Source organism: Astatotilapia calliptera, chromosome 16 (genome assembly GCF_900246225.1).
Source record: "Astatotilapia calliptera chromosome 16, fAstCal1.2, whole genome shotgun sequence".
Classification (NCBI taxonomy): Eukaryota; Metazoa; Chordata; class Actinopteri; order Cichliformes; family Cichlidae; genus Astatotilapia; species Astatotilapia calliptera.
In genome coordinates, this window is record NC_039317.1 from 8,957,138 (window position 1) to 8,973,565 (window position 16,428).

At 43.6% G+C, this 16,428-nt stretch overlaps 2 protein-coding genes across 4 annotated transcripts in view; one reads left to right on the forward strand and one right to left on the reverse strand.

Annotated features, from left to right (window-relative positions):
- Positions 1-11,232, forward strand: part of arhgef49 (Rho guanine nucleotide exchange factor 49) — a 73,018-nt gene extending 61,786 nt beyond the window's left edge. For all 3 annotated transcript variants that reach the window (XM_026143682.1, XM_026143681.1, XM_026143683.1), the window contains exons 4-8: positions 692-887; positions 2,256-2,466; positions 4,433-5,022; positions 7,725-7,870; positions 8,194-11,232. In XM_026143682.1, coding sequence (XP_025999467.1) covers positions 692-887; positions 2,256-2,466; positions 4,433-5,022; positions 7,725-7,870; positions 8,194-9,022 — 1,972 coding nt within the window. In that variant the 3' untranslated portion in view covers positions 9,023-11,232. The remainder of the gene's footprint in view (positions 1-691; positions 888-2,255; positions 2,467-4,432; positions 5,023-7,724; positions 7,871-8,193) is intronic.
- A 106-nt stretch (positions 11,233-11,338) lies between these two features.
- On the reverse strand, positions 11,339-14,743 carry tsn (translin). The gene is made up of 6 exons (XM_026143686.1): positions 14,542-14,743; positions 13,684-13,777; positions 13,502-13,598; positions 13,117-13,232; positions 12,951-13,030; positions 11,339-12,644 (listed from the first exon to the last, which is right to left on the reverse strand). The coding sequence occupies exons 1-6, from the start codon at positions 14,728-14,730 to the stop codon at positions 12,414-12,416; spliced, it is 807 nt and encodes a 268-aa protein (XP_025999471.1). The 5' UTR covers positions 14,731-14,743; the 3' UTR covers positions 11,339-12,413.
- Between the last annotated feature and the right edge of the window lie 1,685 nt (positions 14,744-16,428).

Sequence of the window (16,428 nt, forward strand, 5' to 3'; positions counted from 1 at the left end):
CATGTATTTGTGGTTTGTGTGTTCAAGGATATGCAATTTCCAGTGTAGTGAAATTCCTGTGCAGCAGTTTGTCACTGTGTGCTTTTTTGGGATGTCACAGATCTCATGCTGTCTGTGTGCAGCAAGAACGAATCCCCAGTTGTCAGACAAAGGAATGAAAGAAAACTATAATGCCTCCACGTGTTTGTGCGTGGCCGCGAAAAGGCATTGTCCCCGTGGTCCGTGGGGTTCAGGTGTTAATGTCTGCTGGTGGGCCTAATTACTGTGCTCCTGAGGAGGAGCTTAGGGTTGGCGGGTGGGCTTTGGTGGCCACAAAAAGAGGAGAGGGATTGATTTGGAAGTCTGGGTGGGTAAAGGAGGAGGTGGTGGTTGGGTGGGTGGTGGAGAAGACATAGCAGGAAGAAGAAAGGCATGTGAGCTGGAGAAGGAAGACTGAGGAGTAATGAATGACAGAGATGCTGTAAGCAGAAGAGGGCTCTGCCAGAATTATAATTTCCCCCTCTTCCTTCATTCAATACCTTTCCCACACGTCTTGTTCCCTCCTCTTTTTCTTCTATCCCCCTTATCCTTTTGCTTTCTATTCCTTCCCTTTCACCCCCCCCTCCCCACCCTCCCAATCTCCCACCCTTCTCTTCACCCATCTCTCTCCCTCCCCTCCTCTCTACGTCCATCTCCCTCCTCTTTTCACCAGCTGCAGTGCAGAGATCTCCGCCGAGACCCCCGTCAGGCTGTCAGGTGACCGGGACGGAGGCTGTGACATCACCGCCCCCTCGGCCGACTGTCAGCCCTCCGCCGTTGCCATGGCAACGTCGGCAACGGCCTGCGGAGCCAAGGCTGGCGAAGAAGCACCTGCAGGAGAAGGAGGAAGAGAGGAAGCAGGAGAATGCGTAAGGATTCTTTCTCTCTCTCTTTTTTTGTTTTTCATGTCTTAACAGCGTTCCCCGTGCGCTCCTTAGGTTGCTTCTGCTTTCTGCCGTTGCCTCGCAGTGTGCAGAAACGCGCTGATCTATTGGTATTCATCGGTGACTGGGACAAGCAAGGGGACTGCGACACGCACACATGCACATCCCTCACATATACTGATGCAGAGGTATTTGCTGAGAACAAGCATGCAGCGGTCTGTCTTCCTGCTACAGCTCAACGACTGAGGATGCAGTAAAAGAAAAAAAAAAAGGAGGATTAAGCACCCCTCCAGCAGTGAGCTGCTGCTGGTAACTGAGCGCTCCATTCCTGCTCTCTGCGTGCCTCCTCTCTCTCTCTGCTGGCTGGCTGGCTGCAGCTTGACACCAGGCTCAGCTGCAGCTAGCATCATGCTCCTCTCTGCATCTGCAGACCAGAACAGAAGAGCCGGACTGACATGGAGTCATACCTCGCTTGCATGTTGCAGCAGCTGTTAGGTAGCTTAGACAACAGATGTCGAGGTGCGTTTGCTTCTTTCTTGCCTTCTTTTATTTTAAATTAACAGCCTCTGCATTTACCAGACAAACGGGTGTTATTAGATAATTTAGTAGAATATGAATTATTCTCCTTCATTTTATCCAATAGCTGCGAGCTGTGTGAAGCGATGGAAGTCTTGCACCTTTCAGTCATATTTAGTTGCTCTATTCGTGTCTACGGTTAGGAAGATAATGGGCAATTTAAAGCCATTATATGGACGTTATAGGGGATGCTGACGATGCCTTTGGGGTGATGAGGAAGATGCTATAGGTATGACCTTTGAACTTTATATCTCAGGTTGATTCTCAGGGGCTTGAGAGACCCTAAAAGAATTTCAGAGATCACTCGAGGAGTGTTTGTCCATGCTGAATGCTGCAGTGTTTGGGGAATTCCTTGCTTTAACCTCTAAAGAATTTGTCATCTGGAGGATATCTCTCATCTTCAAGGCTGGGTGGTTTGAAGTTGCGATAAGAGCAGAATTTTCAAAGCGTGGCCTCGCTGAATTTACAGCCTTTTTACGAGACTTGGAAGACGATTAGTGCTGCGACTGACTGTGAAATTTGGATTCTTGTCAGTGCTACAAGCCGGGATCAGAGCGATAACCAAAATTTGTTATGTAATGATGTCATGCCAGTGAAGATGGTGACACTGTGCATGGTAACTGCTCTCACAGGCACACACACGCAGAAACACGCAAGCTGGAATTTCAGTCTTGTTGTCATTGCCTCCTTTAGTACCTCAGAGAGCTTTGCCCTCTTTCACCTGTTGCTATAGCAACACGACCATTTGATTGACACACGTGTCTTTCCAACTGGCAGCACGCTAGTCTGGGCTGCAGGCGCTCCAGCTCGGACGCAGCCTATGAGCTGGCTGAGACGGTGAGAGCGCAGCGTGAGTGCCGCCTGCGACCCCACTACAGTGACCCCATGCCGGCCGACGCCTCCAAGCGCAAGCAGCTGGAGATGAAGATTGCCGCCGCCGCTCGACTCCACGGCCACCGTCGAGATCGCGATAGAGACAGAGACAGTGGTAAGTGCATAACAGGTGTGCCACATCGTGTTCCTTCTTCTTCCTCTTTAAGTGTGTAATCCGCTGAGGTTTTAGTTAAATTAAATGGAGCTACTTTGGATAAAGAAAATCCCACAAATAAGGACGACTTCAACAAAAAATTCAGTGTCACTGCAGCTGAAACGACACAGACTGGTGAACTTCCATCAAAGGATGTCCATGCGTCAAATCTGGTTGGAAGTGTTTGGGTTGTAACAAAAATGCAACTATTAAGAATATGTGTGTGTTGCTCAAATATCTACCTCAGCAAACAGGAGCCACACACTAATCAACGTGATGCTTCCTTCATCCTTGAATCCAACTTTCCAGCCAACATCACTAAGGTCATTTTTAATGAATGTCACCAAAATAGAGATTCTTCACAACTGGTAAAACATTTACATTTATTGCCTCTACTTTGCTTCCACACAAATATTTCCAAGCTCGAGTCGAATGACCCTAATGAATAAAATAAAACATAACTCAGGGGGCAGGTAGCTATTTAACATGTAGGCTGCTGGAAGCCTACATGTCAGTAAAGCTTTCTGGATTCTGTATCACTTTGACTTTTAAGAGATATAATACCTTTGACATTAAAATCTTGTCCATGTTCTGTGTTTTTGAAATGATTTTTAGAAATCATGTACATCTCAACTGCTGTGGGTTGTTGAGTGTAACTGCACAATGGCAGGTAACATTATCTTATGATTAGTTAGAAAACTGGCAACAGCACTTTAAATTTGGGGAAAAGGGCCTCTCAACTTTTTTTTAAAGCTATGTAGGTAACCTTACAGTGTGAATGAACTTCAGTATATTGTAGCCACTTTTCTCAGCTTTGATTTTGTACCAAAAGTTATAAAGAATACTGCTGATTGGTGTATTTTGGGGTTATTAGAGACGTACCTGCAATCAGAGCCTGTGATGTCCACTACAGCTGTCTCTGTCAGGGTACCTGGATCCTTGACCCAGTGTTGTCAATTTGGACCTTTTGCTATTGTTTCGTTTCCCTGTGCCTGTTTCCTGTTTTATTCTTTTAGTCTTTTGTCCTGTGCGTTGTGTTTAGTTCTACTTCCTCTGTGTCATTAGTTAGATTTATTCCAGATGTTTTCTCACCTGTTTCAACTCTTCCTTATTATCCAGTCTATTTAAGCCCTCAGTTTCTCTCAGTTATTTGCCATCTCATTGACGACTCCTCATGTGTAAACTCAGTTGATTTCAGTGACAGTCGCCTACAAAGCTGGATGGTTTGTATTTAGGCCTATTTCCTGTCTGCTAGCATGGAGCAGGTGGGGTTCATCCATCTACAAAGAGGTGATTGAGATGTTTTGGCTTTGTTTTTGGGGGACTTTCAGGTCATCTATCTTTGTATACAGTCTCAACATATAAACATTGCACATATTCCTATGGTGTATGGCACTAACCCCATCACTGTGTGATGGGATTTGACTTGATGCTTCCTTCCTGTGAACAAATGCCAGCACCTTTACAGAACTCTTTGTCCTCATTACACCTCTGACCTCACCATGAGGTGAATCCAAATAAATTGTGAATGAGCCTCCAGCTGAGCCTGGCATTTGACATCCCATCCCATTTTTCTTTTTTTTAAAAAGAAAAAAAGGCTTTTAAGAAATACATTTGTTCTGTTTTTACATCCCTTATGCAACTTGGAGTCTTGCTTGTCACTGAACATTATGGCCGTTGGACCCTGTCCTCAAGTCCTCCCACCAAACACACACACACAAACTACCCGCTTATGTTCCCTGTCAGTTGAAGACCCATTACACTAGTGCTGGGCAAAGGAAGTCCATCAATACGACATATGTTAATGATGACCTTGCTGGCCTTTTCCCAGAAACCTGCGTTTATTTGATTGACAAAAACTGGAGGGTAAATCCATAAACATTCTGATTGCTAATGAATCAGATCATTCTCACATCCCTCTCCCCAGCACCCGCAGCAATTCGTGGTCGCTCAGAGCCTCCCGGTGAGGAGCGCCAGGCAGTCTTGGGCGTGACTCGAACCGGACAACACCGCTGGAGCACCATCAGCAGCCTGAGTGCAGACAGCGGAGTGGTGGGCCTCAGCGATGAGCGCGACGAAGAGGACAACGAGCCTCGCCGTTACCGCAGAAGCCGGGGAGCCGACGTGGAACGAGTGGACAGCGGCATCGGGCCGGGTCTGTCCCGCACCTGGAAGAGACCGTCGGCCTCTCTGAGAGCCTGGGAGGCCCAGAGACCGTGTCCGGACTGTGGACTGAGGGACGGGGCCTCGAAAGAACGGGGAGAGCGCATGTGCGAACGTTGCTCCAAGCTGCGCATTGAACGCAAGGAAGCCATCCTGGAGTTTCTGAACACGGAGTCGAGCTACGGCGAGGACCTGCGCATCATCAAAGAGGAGTTTTACTGCCCCATGCAGAGTGCCGGGCTGCTGACCGCTGAGCAGCTCGCCGTGGTGTTCAGCAACGTTCAGGAGTTGATAGATGTCAATGAACGCTTCACCGAACACCTGCAGGACAGCATCGATCAGGCCTTTGACCAGGTGACCCACACTCTCTGTCTCTCAACACACATAAATACCAGCTGTGCATGAGCAAAGTTGGCATCTTCTGGCTCACAAACGGATTTCAACATCTCCTGTTGTTGCATAATTCACCTTAAGGGTCACACTTATAATGTCATTAAATGCCATTGTTTCTTTTTTTAACTGTTACTGAGTCCAAATTCAGATATATGTAGAAGTACACTTTAGAGATTCAGTACAAACATCAGAACCACAAGTTTAAGCACACGCATTTACATGTATACACTCAAAGCAATTGCAGGTAAAAATGTTTGTTTCTCTCACAGCGACGACGAAAACAAGGTCACTTATTGTCAAGTAGAGGAGAGGAACCATTAATCATGCTCTCAAGAATATGCTTACATTAACAATGAGTGACTGTATACTGTTTGTGTAGTGATGATAGTGCCTGCAGTAAAGTATCACCAATTCTGGACATCGTCTCAGCTATACAGAGCACTTTAGTCTTCTTTTTACTTATTTTGGCTTAACACATAACAAATCAATGGTTAGCATTAAAGCTAAGGAGCGTTAGTGCTACTGATAACTGTAAACATTTGCCTCTTCAACAGCTTATCCCAGTTGACATTGGGCGAGAGGTTGGGTACACCATGGGCACTCTAACAAAGAGTGAAAAATAATCGTTCAGACTCGCATCTAAACCCTGCTGCTGATTTAGAATCACCGGTTAACCTGGCACACGTGTCTCTGCACTGTTTACCCTTTGGCTGGTCCAATCTTCCTGTGAGCCAAATATAACTACACTAACAAGTCAGTAACATTAGTTAGCTGACAGCCCAGCTCACTGGCTGCAGCAGCAAGAGGGAGAAAAGATGAAGGGAATTACAATTTACTTGCAAAAATATAATGAAACTAAAAAGTGTGTGTGTTTATCAGAAAGTCAGCAGTGTGGAGCATGCATGGGTGGCTGGAGAGCAAATAATAAAATAAACCTGAAGCACACACTGTGGCTGTGCTGGTCCGAGCCTGGGAGTCACATGGTCACTGCAGGAGGGAGGGAGCTTTTACAGCCCAGCTCACTGGGCCCAGGTGTTGCTCTTGGAGCTTATTACCCTCCTATTAGTGTCTGCATAACACAGTACAACAAACCAGAGACACCTAGTGCCTCATCAACAAGTTTGACAGCAATGATGTCACCAACGTCTGTTTTATAAATCAGAGTTAGTTGAAGTTAATTCAGTTAACTTATCATCCCCCTGCATTCTGTCCTTATATAGTACAACGCAAGGTAGATGGACTGATATTTATACAGCACTGTTGTGCTTCTACTGAGATCTCAAAGCACTACACTCGCACATACAATTTAATTATACACACACACACACACACACACAAATACTCCAGTCGATGCATCAGGGGAAATTTGAAGTTCATTGTCTTGCCAGGTAAGCTTTAAGTATAGAAGTCAGGGATCAAACTGCTAACCTTCTGAGCAGGTCAGAAAGATCCTGAGCCAGCTTTAGCCAGTGGTGAGAGTTAAACAGTGAAGAGTGCAGGAGTCCATCCAGGAGATGTGTCTGAAACAAAAGTACAAGCTTTGTTGCTACAGCCCTGTTTACAAATTGTTTAGAAAAAAAGTAATTCCAGACTCATAAAGCACTTTGTAACACAGAGTTTTGAAAAATGCTCCATAAATAAAGTTCTTATTACTAAAATAAGTTTCTTTAAGGTCAAGCATTAAGATCATTCTACTTATCTTTAAAGAAAGAAATTTTCTTAAAAGAAATTTAAAGAAGGAGAGCCAACAGCCTTCTTAAAAAATGTCGGCCACCTTGAATTTCAAATGACTAAAGGTCTAAAGCAGGGGTGTCAAACTCAAATACACAGTGGGCCAAAATTCAAAACTGGAACATTAATATTTATTGGAAAAAAAAATCTTCCTCCAGATTTAAGAATGAATCTTTTCTTATGGACTCAAACAAGTTTTGCTGAAAAACTGAATATGGAACAAGCAAAGCTTAATACTAAACAATATATATATTAGCTGTATAATACCAGTAGGCCAGCTCTAATAATAATTTGGTATGGCTTCGCGAGCCAAATGTAATTAGGCTGCGGGCCAAATTTGGCCCGCGGGCCAGAGTTTGACACCTATGGTCTAAAGAGTCATCAGAAAACGGTATATGTGCCACTTTTGGTACTTTTATTACTTATTTATTTTGTTTGTGCGTATTCTGAAATATCAGCTGATCATTTCTTTCTTTCAGACACATAAGACATGAACAAAATCCCTGACATTTGTTATGTGTAGGTAGTCATTTACATATTTATGCTGTTCAAGCACATGCGCCACAAACAGGGAAGTTGCAAAGCGTCTTCTGTTGGAAGAACTCTAAATATCAACGCTCATATCACAGTTGAAGGGTGTCTCTCCTAGCTCTGTTTCATTTCTGCTTCTCTCAGTGAGACGCATGAGTCTTAAAATGCTCTCTGTATGATACTGTACTTAGTTACCATTTGTTTCAAGTTTACCTTAAAACAGCTGGTATATCTGGGACTAATAATTTTTGGGAGTATTACTGTCACTCCCTGATAACTGCTATGCTCACTAATTAGTACCCTTGTGTGAAGTGATGAGGCGAGAGCCAAGCATAAAGTCTGCACGTACCACTTTGGACAATGACTTTTAAGGCCGTTGCTTTCCTGTGGTTTGATTTCAGGGAGATGAAGATCTGCTGACAGTGTACATAGGAGAGATCTTTCTGGAGTTTGTCAACATGCTGCCCGCCTTTCAGACCTACTGTCTGCAGCAGTCCACCTCAGTCAACATGCTGAATACACTGGAGAAAGAAAAAGAGCTGCTAAGGTACACACAAAGTACAAGGACTGGTCTTCCTGTGGCTCTGTGTGATGGCAAAATTGCTGTGGGAGCTTTCTCTTGTTCCTGCCACGGCTGTGCTGTGTAATTCTTAATGGAAAGGACAGCGAGTTATCACTTATTCAGAAGATGTTCTATTTCAAGAGCAGAGCTGCAATGATTCATATTTTTAGACAGAACTGCAGCTCACCCATGACTCAGGCTGTCTTATGATTCCATTAATCAAGTTTTTAAGAGTTTCCCCAAAGACATACACAGACTGTAAGAATGTCTCCGTTCTCATCGTCCTCTTGTCTCACTTCTCTCTTTAGAATCTTCCTGGATGTTTCTCAGAATGACAACACAGCCCTGCGTCGTATGAACCTGCGCTCCTTCCTTATGGCGCCCCTCCAGCGCGTGACCAAGTACCCACTTTTGTTGAGCCGCATCATTAAGGTCACTCCCGAGTGCCACCCCGACTACGCGCGTCTCCGTGAGGCCAAGAGTCGGGTCGAGTCCCACCTGGAGCACATCAACATGAAGACCAAGCAGGAGGGCAACGGGGTCACCTGGTCCCTGCGCTCGTTCCGCCGCGACAGCCGCAAGAACCGGGAGGTCATCAACATCGAGATGCGAGAGGTGTCGATGAAGACGGTGGGGTGGGCGAGGGAAAACACGCGATTTGTCATGGAGGGGCCGCTCCAGCTGTCCCAGCCGGCGGACGGTCAGTGGGTGAAGAAGGGCAGCAAGGCTCTCAAGTTCCAGAACGTCCAGAGCCTGCTGATGGTGAGGACGCAGCGGACGGTTGAGGGACTGTGCGCCGACCTGGTGGCTCGGGGGGATCAGATGGAAAGCGGCGGAGAGAGCATTCGGGACGGAGTGCTGGTTCTGATCAAGGACAAGAGCAGCGGGAAGTTCACAGTGCTGAGAGAGCCCATCCGACTGGGGAACTGCGTGGTGTCGACAGATCCGGACTGCGAGGACACATTCGAGGTGCTTGACATCCGGCGGGAGTCTTTCGTTTTCCGCGCCTCTGACAAATCTCGCACCCAGCAGTGGTTCCACCAGATTAAGAGGTACGCTCGGGACTTGGGCACCTGGAGGAAAAGACGTAACGCTTTGCCCAACATCATGATCAACACGAACCAAACGCGGTCCTGAGACTAACCACCACTCACCTTTGTTACACTGTAAATAACCTCCTACTGCAAAAATCAGCCGACAACAGGAAGCATTTCCGAGTGACTCCGCTGTCATAACTCATTAGAATTCAATAACAATAAATAAAAAGGGAAGAGAGAAAAAATCTCAGACTCTCATGAGGGCAAGAAAACGACGAAGCACTTTGTTTTTGTTACGAAGCTGTAAGTGCGCCATACTGTCATAAAATATTATGTATGTAGATTTAATTTGAAACTGTTACATTACAAGAGCAAAGTCAGATTGTTGGACGACCAAATGAATAACAAAGAAAAAAACTTGGGTCGATCTCGTCGGCCTTGATTGTAAAGACTGTTTGCTCTCGGAGAAGCAGAGCTGTGTTTTTCAGTAAGTAACGTGTGTCTGTTGAACAGCATGACTGAACATGACCGACTGCAACGGGAAAAATTGTAACATCTTTGTTTTTTTCGTTTCTTTTCTGTTTTTTAATACAACACAGTGTGACGTAAGAACATTTCTCAAGGCAGAAATGTCGTCCACATCTTTTTGTTCGGTGGTTTTCGTTTGTCGTCACCGCCCTATTGTGTCCGTGTGCCGCCCTCTACTGTACATTGGCGGTAGGGCAATCTTTCACTGCCAGATAAGCAGTGGAGTAGAGCCTCTCAAAACGGGCTGTACAGACCTGTACGCGTCACCGTCTTTCAGTGAGAACTCACGTAACAGCAATAATCTCTGCCAGTTTCAAAGTAAGTAGCTACTGTATATGCATTTCGTTTTCCTGAGGTTTTCCTTTTGGCGTTCAGGTGTTAATCCTGCTTTACTGTGTCGTTGGGTTTTATGTGGCACATTTAACTGGAGTCTGATTGGTCGGTGGGCACGACTAAAGCTTTCCCTAATGCTAAGGACGCCTCTGTTACGGTCATTATATTTAAGTGCCATGAAAGCAGTTTGTGAAGAGTCTCGTCAGTCCTCTTTCTTGGAACATCCTGTCAAACCGGGTGACGTCAAACACTACCTGTGTGTTAAGTGCAGAGTTTTTCCAACCTCAGCTTCAGGACCTCATGTGGAGACCACCACTGGCCTCTGCACAGTTGTAATAATGTAATAACAGAGAATCAACAACCAGTTTTTTGTATTATTGAATGATTTGCTGGTTGTTTCTTCAACCAATCATTTGGTCTGGCATCAGTAACTCCTAAGAGTCTTCTTAGGAGACTCACTATATTCAGATTTTAAGAATATCACTTTTCAGTAAACAAACCACTTAGAATCACTGACTTTCTGTTAATAGACTATCTATTATGACTTTAATACTTTAACTGATTCAGTTATGCCACCATTTCTTGTCCATCCCACCCTCTGTGTAGCTGTGAGAGACCAAAAAAAAGGTTCTGTTGTGAAACTCTGGCGTTAAGGTTGAAAAAGCCTGCTACCTTGACGACAAACGCCTCAAAGAAAAAGCATCCAAACCATCTCGTCGTGACGCAGTTTCAGCTGTGTTATGTGACTTAGCGATGAGCTGTTGTGCCTTGGTACTTGATCACTGTTAAATGAAAACTGACTGAAGTATTTGCAATCCGTCATAGTAGCATTAACCTCTGAAATAGACTCGTCTGCTCTCCGTCACTTGACCGAGATTCATTTACAGGCAATATAATTATTCCTTCGACAGTCCCTGACTGCTGATGTGATCGACTGATCCTCTGTGTCTTCTTCTAATTTGTGTTTTTACTACTCATGGTGTGTTTTGTTTTTTTATTATTTAAGAGAGCTTTATTTTGTTTGATGCACTTTATTATTATGATTCAGTAATAGTATATTCTCCAGTGTAACCGCTGGTAAAAACTCTGTTACACAGTCATTACTGTTGACCATACTTGATGTAAAAGAGGGACTCTGGTCGACCGAAGCAGATTCCAGCACTTTGAAACTATAAAGTCGACCCAGTTATCGAAACCAAAACCACCAGATAAGACCAATGCTGTTATGTTATGAAGTAGCACGATCACTGTGTTTTGGAGGGCAGGGCTGCTCAGCTCCACACCGATACGCCTGTACTGTTGGAGGACGCAGTTTCAGATTTAAAAAGAAAAAACTAAACCTGCAGAGTTTCATTAAAGTTTCTTTTCCTCATTTGTGTATGAAAGACCTGACGTTTTATTTCCTCAGTGTAATATATTGTGCATTATATTAAAAGATTTTAAACACAACCTTTATTGTTGTTGTTTTTTCCTGTATAAAGTCTTTTATAACGTAGATGTGTGTACTCAGAATCATTCGCATCATCTTTAGGATTTCAAAGACAACAACACACACTGAACAATTGAGATCAATTTATTTGAAACAAAATCACAATATAGAAGGAAAACAGTGATTTTTTTTTCCATATAAAAACACCATTCAGCAACATTAAAGTATCGAAGCAAACTGAAGCATGGACGCCCACAACAGAAACAAACCTTCAAGATGTTTCTCTCCATGAAAAACAAATGGACACACTGTACTACACACAGAGACGTTGGCACTGCGCTGCAAGGGTTTCTTACTGTATGAAAACAAAGAACATACCTGACTCATCACAGTAGCTTTATGTCATATGAAGTGCATCTTTGTCTTTTCTTTGGCTCGTCCTCTCCCAGAGCCTCGTTTATAAATGCTACTGATGGAAATCCAAAACCTTCTGAGTTCAAACACTTTAAAAATGTATGAATCGGTTGTTACTCTCTTTATGGATTTTAGATTTAATATCTCAAGTTTGAGTGGACCATCTTCTTTATAAATGAGGCTCCTAGATATTTTTTGTTTGTTTTTTTAAACAATAAAGTCAGAGTCCTAAGAAACACCGGGCATCAAATGCTGGTAAACAACACAAATACTTGTTTCTTTTTTCTTTGTAAACACATAAAAACAATGACAGAATAAATGAGCCTGGCTGGAGCGCTTCACTCTGAGCCATCTTAAACAATTAAGCATCAATACACTGTAAAGAAATAATAAAAATTTGACTGTTGCGAAAGAGAGTGAACAGCTGCAAAACCAGCTCAGTTTAACAGGGATCAGAAGACTGAGAACGTGTTCCCAAAACCAGCAACAAATCAAACCGTTGATAGTAAATCATCTGATGGGGGGCGTCGCCGCCTCTGCCATCCTTTCCGACAGACTGCCATCCACCTGACGCACGTCTCACACATGCATTCGCACAGATATACGCCGATAAGCACGCACACACACAGTCTGTCTTCGGTTGCTGGGGCCTCAGGCAGATCCCTGGCTCTCATGTTCCAGGTGGTGTAAAGTCTCCAATCTGCAGCAGCCATGGAGAGTTCCCAGCTTGGGGGCGGGGCAGCCACCACGCCCTCCTTCTCCCACTGCCAATCGCACCCTCGCCGCTCTACTTCTCACCAGCGGCCTCGGGCTCCTTGGCCAGACCGCGGATTGACAAGTCATAAACTACCTCTTCGATTTTCTTCACGTCGTACTTGAGGCCGTCGTAGCGCTTCCTCAGAGGGTCGTTCTTCAGGTTGAGCAGGCGGAAGCCCGAGTCCAGCTCGTTGATGAAGTTGGAGATGCGCAGGGGCCGGTTGTAGTCTCCTGCTGTGACGCTGTTTACCGCCAAGCGTGACTGGATCGACAAACAGCATGGTGAGTTAAGGTCAACTTATACACAACAAATCATTGTTTACAACATTTTGGAAATAATCTTATCACCAGATTTAAGGACAGAAATTACTGCAATAATATCTTTCTTCCCCAAAACACACACCTGAATGCTCCAGACCTGCAAACTGGCAAAACTTCTGCTTTTATAGAGGAGCTCAAACTTGCTGATGATCAATCAATCAAGTGCTTGTCCTCATGATTCCTAGAATGTATTTAATATATAGAACATAACTGCATGTAGCAACATAACAATTAACAGTAAACTCACCAGTTCACTTGCCATGATCAGGACGCCTGCCAGGTAGTCCTCTACATCGAGGTGGAAGCCTTTCTCTCGCACCACTTCGACTACAAGGTGGAGAGAGAGGAGGAAGCAAAGATTAGCCGACTTTCTCCAGTGAGACTTCGACTTTATGACATTAAGTGGTACCTACTCCCGAGTATCTGTGCCACTTCTTCCCGCTTTACAAGAGTTTCGCTCTCCAGGTAGACAACAAACGCTGCTAAGAAAGCCAGACGCTGCAGGACAAAACGCCAGTGTTCATGGAACCTAAAGAGAGAAGAAGAAAGCCGAGAAACAAAGATAAAAACACTTGATTTCTTAAGGATATCCTGCTCACAGTGAGTCCTGTTTCTTTAGGGAGCCAGAGGCACATAAATTAAAAATACTTAATAATAAAACAAGACAGTTAAAAACACATTATCAGCAAAATTTTGCGAGTTTTGGTTTCATGAACAAAATAACAAACATTCAAAAACTCATTAGCGTTGCATAATCATGGCGATAACTGTAATTGTTGAGAAGAAAGTCATTCCTACCTATAATACTGCTCCATAGGAAATTTTGTTTTGAGTTCAGCAATTTGTGTCCTGACTGTGCAGAACAGCTCCCGCGCCTTCGCACATTTGCTGGGAACTAAAAGGGAGAAAAGAGAAGATTATCATACCAGAGGTTCAAAAATCATTTTATCCAAGTATCTACAGCTCCACGGGTCACTCACTTTCTTTGAATCCACTTGGTTGGTGGACACTCTGTAGTACTGTTAGTATTTCCCTGGCGGTCTGTTCCAAGGTTTGAACCACCTTACGAATATCCTGTGAAAAGAGGGAATGAAGAACAACAAAGCGTTTAAAGCTTCTACTAAAGTCCGAATAAAATCAATATACCTTTGCCACTTTGAATACCTAAGATGCTTACAACCTGTGCATCACCCTTGCAAACAAAAAGGAGCTCAGACCAGATCCCTATTATAATCTCAGCCCCACCTTGAACTCATCTGTCACTCCTACCGGACACCTCGCCTGTGTCTGGCTGTCTTCATACATGTCCTACACCACCCTCATATACTTCTCTGCCATTCCTGACGGTGCCACAGTTCCTCTTTATCACATGCTTTCTCTGTATCCACAAAGACTTTCTCTGTACTTCACCAGTACATTCATATTTTCTACATTATTAATGGGCAATGTTATTTTTTGTCTATTTTACCCGGGTATATTTTTCAATGGTTTAAAATCTGTCTTAGGGCGATACAGCCACAACCAATCAGCAATATTCGGAATTAAAGCTATCCCGCATTAAATTCACTAATTTTTAAATTAACTTTGGTTGGGGGGAAAACGCTTTACAAGCGTGGTAAAAACACTGGAGCTTGATGATATTTAGATTTCAGTAAAAGTGATATTTATTGCGAACTGTTATCGACCTGAATTAAATTTATTAGCTGATGCAGCTAAACCATAATGTCCCATTTACCAGGGTTAAATATTTTCATTAAACGTTTAACGACAAGTCTTCGGCTCTGGTTAGCTGCTAGCTAGCAGTCTCTGTGAGCTAACGCTGTGCTGTTCGTGCTTACCTCTCTGATGTCCTGGTCTGCGCTCAGGAAGCCCTGGATGTAACTGAACATCTCGGTGACAGACATTTCTCTTCTGAATCCAGCCGTAAGCTTGATACCGAAAATGAACCTTCCGCAGCTATTCAACACATCAACGTGCACGAGAACGGTCAATCTCCGCCTCCAGCTGGCGCCTGGTGATGATGTCATCAATGCATAAATCAGAGCCTTCTTCTTCTTCTGTATAGGGTTTACTGGCGGTTGGCAAACAGCAAAATGGTGCAGTACCGCCACCAACTGGTGTGGAGTGTGGACAGAAATGACAAAAATAATAAAAATAATAAAAAAAAATTCAAAGCCTCTCGAACAAATGGGTCTGCCTTAAAAACCAAAATACAGCCCGATAACTTTCACTTACAGAGGTCGTGCGAAACAAATCAATCAAGTCCAACTTCACGTCCATATCGTCCAGCTTTTTGAACTGTTGTCTCCTTTCAATATCATACCTCTGACAATTCAAGAAAACATGTTCTATTGTTTCCCGTTCCCTACTGCAGTCACTCCCCTGTACAGTGTTTACCTATTAAAAACAATGTGCTATTTAAACCTGTGTGTCCGAATCTCAGTCGAGATATAATCGTCTCCTCTCTCCTGTTTCCGCCTGTACTTCTCATTTCCCCCACCTTCCTTTGGATCTTATAAAACCATCGCCCTATCCTCTCTTCCTCCCATTGCTTCTGCCACCTTTCCTTCATTTTGTATCGTATTTTACTCTTGAGCTCTGTCCTACTCACACTAATAACCATATCTACCAAATCTGTGTGCCGGCGTCATCGTGCATTTTTCTGTTTTAAAAGTAGAAGACAGATGGTTTTTTTTTAAATATATAGATTAATAATTGTTCATTGCTTATTTCATTACTTCAGTGTATGCTGTGGTTGCTTAAATTTAAACAGCTTGTTATTACAAAAAAACCAAAAAATGAAAGTGATATTTTTACCTAATAAATCCAGGTGTGCAATTACAGGCAACCCTTATTAAATGTAAGGGAAGCTAAAGGTAGTATGGGGATATATGGGGGAGCCTAAAAAATGTTTTGTCTACAGTTAGGAAATTTGACCCTTCTTTGACCTCAGTGGGTCCACCTGGAAGACAGACTCACTGCATTACCTTATCCTTCCTGTTGACGGCGCCAAACCAGCACTTTTGCTACTGTTGCCTTTGCGTGCTGCTCGTTAACATAGCCTTACCAGCCCCAGGTGCATCGTTCATTACGTGCGAGAGTTTGGATTTTCATCACTAATAAATACATACACTGCTAAAAATATAGATATACCCACCCGTCTTAAAAACTATGAGTTAAAAACGTCTTTAGCTCAACGCTCTTAAAATGAAAAACAAAACAAAAATACTGGAGTAGTAGTTTAAATCACAATTACGTCAGAATATTTATCCCCATTTTTATGGTTATAATTTTGATTTCGTATTTTAAACTACAGTACACTGCAAAACTCTCGAGCCACCCGCAGTTTCTTTATATCTTACTTGCAAGGTGTCAGACTTTTTAAGTTGTCTTGAGGCATAGCTCTCCAGGCTTTCTTAGGGTGAGCTTGGTCCTTGCACCGGACCATTTTCTGAGGCTTGTTTGGTCTTAAAAAAAAAAATCATACTGACCTATGCATTATTCAAGGATTTAAAAAGTCACCTAACTCAAGGCACTTTGAATCTATGATAAACTGCACAAGTGGAATACAAAAGAAGAAGTGGAAGAAGTAGACAGACTTAAAAACTATCTACAGCAGATGAACAGTATCTGAAAGTCATGTCTTTAGGAAATAGGGGAGGAAAATTCAGCACAGCTCTGAAACTGGAGCTGAGAGATGCATCTGACCCTTCAACTGATCCACT